This window comes from Sapajus apella, unplaced genomic scaffold, assembly GCF_009761245.1.
Source record: "Sapajus apella isolate SASKATOON/1434 unplaced genomic scaffold, GSC_monkey_1.0 scaffold19, whole genome shotgun sequence".
NCBI lineage: Eukaryota > Metazoa > Chordata > Mammalia > Primates > Cebidae > Sapajus > Sapajus apella.
The window spans coordinates 14,005,692-14,009,422 of NW_022436959.1; the positions used below are offsets into that span (position 1 = coordinate 14,005,692).

A 3,731-nucleotide genomic window follows, 5' to 3' on the forward strand; every position below is an offset into this window, starting at 1 on the left:
AAAAAAAAAAAAAAAAAGAAGGCACTCTACTATTATAGAAAAATGATATATATTTAAGTGAAATAAAGTCTAGGATAATACAAAGCAAAACAGTGGCTATCTATGAGTGATAGCATCGTGGGTGGTTTTTCTTCTTTTTGCTTACTCTGATTTTAAAATAATGCATTTTTTAAAAGAAGAAAATACTGTATTGTGAAAAGATGTTACAAAAAAAAAAAAAAACACAAAAACCAAAGACTGTAAGTGCTTTTGAAAAAAACATAAGCAAATGGACAGTATTTTTCCTGAAAGCTTTCACTTACAGAAGTTTCTTTTCATCTTTCTGCTCCTCGGGTTGTGAAGCAAATGGGTTCTCAGGCAATCCAAAGCCCTCGTTCCTGTTAGTTGAAGCTCCTGAATCAAAAGAACCAAAAGATGGCTTTTCTTGATCTCTGCTGCCCCCCCATGGTGCGGATTTGGAAAAACTGGATGGCTGGATGACATTAGAATATCTTTGGCTAGTGGTATTCCATCCACGTCTGTTATTACCTGAAATACACAATAAAACAAAATAACTTTACTAGTAACTTTTCTTTTTAAGTGAGATAGGGTCTCAGTCTGTTACCCAGGGAGGAGTACAGTGGCATGATCTCGGCTCACTGTAACCTCAGTCTCCCAGGCTCAATCAATCCTTCCACCTCAGCCTCCTGAGCAGCTGAGACCACAGGCGCAAACCACTACACCTGGCTAATTTTTGTACTTTTTGTAGGGATGGGGTCTTGCCATATTGCCCAGGCTGGTCTCTAACTCCTGGGTTCAAGCAATCCACCCGCCTCAGCCTCCCAAAGTGCTGGGATTACAGGTGTGAGCTATTGTGCCCAGCAACTGTTCTTTTAAATCTCAAAAATCCTAATTGTGTCTTAGTATGTTTAGACATTACAGAAAGATTTAACAAGCATTACATTTCCACTCATTTTAAATGACAATCTCTTCATTTTTGATTTACATAGTTAGGTTGTAATATCAACAAATCACATAGTGGTCAACTGCATTTTTGTTTGAGATTGAGAAGAAAATAATATAGAGAAATATACAAAAATATTGATATTATTAAATTCAGCTAACATAAGCTTATTGAATAAACAACTGCTTGATAGTGAAGTTGATAGAGGGCATGCATCATAAATCATAAACTCCTTCAGGATAAGAACTTGTGTTTTTATCATTCTTTGCTCCCCTACCAGGCCTTATATTGTAGTAAAGGCTGAAAAATAGACATTGAATGAAAGCTTTTTGAATATAAAAGATTAGATTCTACCCCCTGTTTTTGGATAGATGTCTAGGTCTATTTGATTCAGTCTTTTCTCTGGGCAAACACCTACACACCTATTTTCACAGGGAGATTATACCAGATATTTACACGTGAAAAAATGGATGTAGTTCCTCTATGAGTAGCTTTCCAATATTTCATAAATATAAAAATGAGCTAAAAATAGCCACTTTAGTAATCTCATTTACTTATCACTTCCTAGTTGGGGTTAAGATTAAGGTAACTCATCTTGTTTCTGACTGAATTAGGTGATACAGCATGAAATATATTAAAAGCTGGAATGACATATATGCCCAGATGTGAAAGTTCATCCTGCAACTCTAATTACCTTAATAAATCGATAAAGAAAAGAGTGGAGATTGCTACACTAGATCCCTCAAGTAGGAGTTAATGGTATCTTATTCTAAAGGGCATGTTGGCGGGCACCTGTAATCTCAGCTACTTGGGAGGCTGAGGCAGGAGAATCGCTTCAGCTAGGGAGGCAAAGGTTGCAGTAAGTTGAAATCACACCACTGCACTCCAGCATAGGAGCCAGAGCGAAACTCCGAAACTCCGTCTCAAAATAAAATAAAAAAATAAAGGTCAGATGAATAGCCCTAAAGGAGGGGAAGGGAGACAGCACCTAATTATTAACCCGGTCTTTAAAATCTTGTGTTCTCCTAAGGTTTCATGTCTTAACTCTCCTTTAAGATAAAAAGTTCTGACAATGATCTAGGCCTAGGGAGTAGATCCACGTGGCCCTCCACCTCCCCTTTCTACATAACCAGGAGAGTTCTTAACTGGGGGTCCCACCTTCCCAATTTCACCCCAAATTTATGAGCAGGTGCGTTTTTCTGCGGTATGGCTCTATAGGTTTTATTAGATCTTCAAAGAAGGCCGCAATTTCTCCAAAATGAGAAGTCCTGATTCTGACCCAAGCTGCTAGCCTCACCATCGAAAAAACAATTTAGTAAAAATTATATTAAATTACGGTCATTCACCTACAAAGCAATTTCGATAGGTACTTCCGATTTAAAAACTCAGTTTCGTACACAAGCGTCCAGGCCCAAACCCCAGTTCTCAGAAGCTCAATAAAAACCGATCACATAAATAATAAGCAGATAAAACTCTCGGTTTACAAACATCGTGCAGGGCCCGCTTAGTGGGGCCGGCAAGGCTGCGACGCGGGCACGTTGGGGTCACCAGTACCCGGACACACGCGTCGCCCGGTCCCCGCCAGCGGGCCCATCCCGGCTCGGCTACCGCGGAGGAGTCCGAGGAGAGTCACCTGAAAGCTGCTGCTGCGGTTGTTGCCGTCCTCCTCCTGCACCCCTGGCACCTGGATGTTCGTTCCAGCACCGATCTCCAAAGCGGCACCGGCCTTGAAGGAAGAATTGACAAATGGCCATTGCGAAGGCGTCGCTGACTGAGGAGTCTTCGATCGGCACCGGTAGACGCCAGTCAGTAGGCAGAGAGCCCCAGGCGGCCGCGGTACTGGCCGGGCTACTGTGACGTCATCTTCTTGCGCCTGGGGAAGGCCTTTTTCTTCCTGTCTCACCCAGTGCCAGGAGAGGCGTGAACTTGAGCCAATAGGACTTGAGAAGAGCGACCGTTCTGTCGCTTTGAGGGTGTCCTGGAAAGGCGGGATGCTTGAATGGTTAGGGTGAAGAACGGGAGGCGCCTTTGATCCCAGTGCAGGGCCTCGGACTACAGGAAGGTTTGAGGTCCAAAATGAGAGGAAGGCGGAGCAGGCAAACGCAGAATTTCAGCAAGTCCCTGAGAGAATTAGCTGTGATTTGATAGACCGAGTCGTTCTTGCTGAGAGTAAAAATTAGCTCAGGTTGAGAAAGTAACAATCTGCCTAGCCTTTCATCTGGATGGATAACAGTCAAATAAAGCTAGATGTGACATTAACGGAAACAATGTTTCTTTTAGAACATACTGCAACGGAAAACTATTACCTCTTTGAGTACGTACGGTACTATATTCTTACTACTCACTGAGAAACCTTGTTCTTTAAACTCCACATAAACGTTGCTATTTGAAATTGTATCAGAACAAGTGAAACGTCCCATACTTACCTGGAGGCTTTAAGTCTCTTTGACGCAGAGAAGCAGCCTCAGTTTCTACCCAGGTGTAGAGCTTCAGATAAACGGTTTCTGAAAACATTATTTTCTTAACCTTGCAATTTCCAAGGAAACATGCCCTACATTCAATTCTCGGTCCGGACCTGATGTTAATGCTTTTACACACAGTTATGCTTTGAGATTTCATTTAAACTTCACCCTCCCCCCTCCCCCCCAAAAAAAACCTTACAATAACGACCTTTTATTTTGTACAGTGAGACACCCCACAGCTCCTCTGGTGTGCAGTCTCATTGACTGCAATAAGTCAGTAAATCTGACTTTGTTGGATTACAGATTTGTGTTGGTGGTTTTAGGAT

The 3,731-nt window shown here is 42.1% G+C and overlaps 1 protein-coding gene across 2 annotated transcripts in view; it reads right to left on the bottom strand.

The window, feature by feature from the left end:
• NUP42 (nucleoporin 42) overlaps positions 1-3,300 on the bottom strand; it is an 18,462-nt gene extending 15,162 nt beyond the window's left edge. The window contains exons 1-2 of one of the 2 annotated variants that reach the window (XM_032287000.1): positions 2,577-3,300; positions 303-393 (exon numbers count right to left, since the gene is read on the bottom strand). In XM_032287000.1, the coding sequence (XP_032142891.1) occupies positions 303-393; positions 2,577-2,697 (212 nt within the window). In that variant the 5' untranslated portion in view covers positions 2,698-3,300. Of the gene's footprint in view, positions 1-302; positions 529-2,576 lie in introns of both variants that reach the window. The other variant, XM_032286999.1, reaches the window with a different exon arrangement.
• Positions 3,301-3,731: the final 431 nt, after the last annotated feature.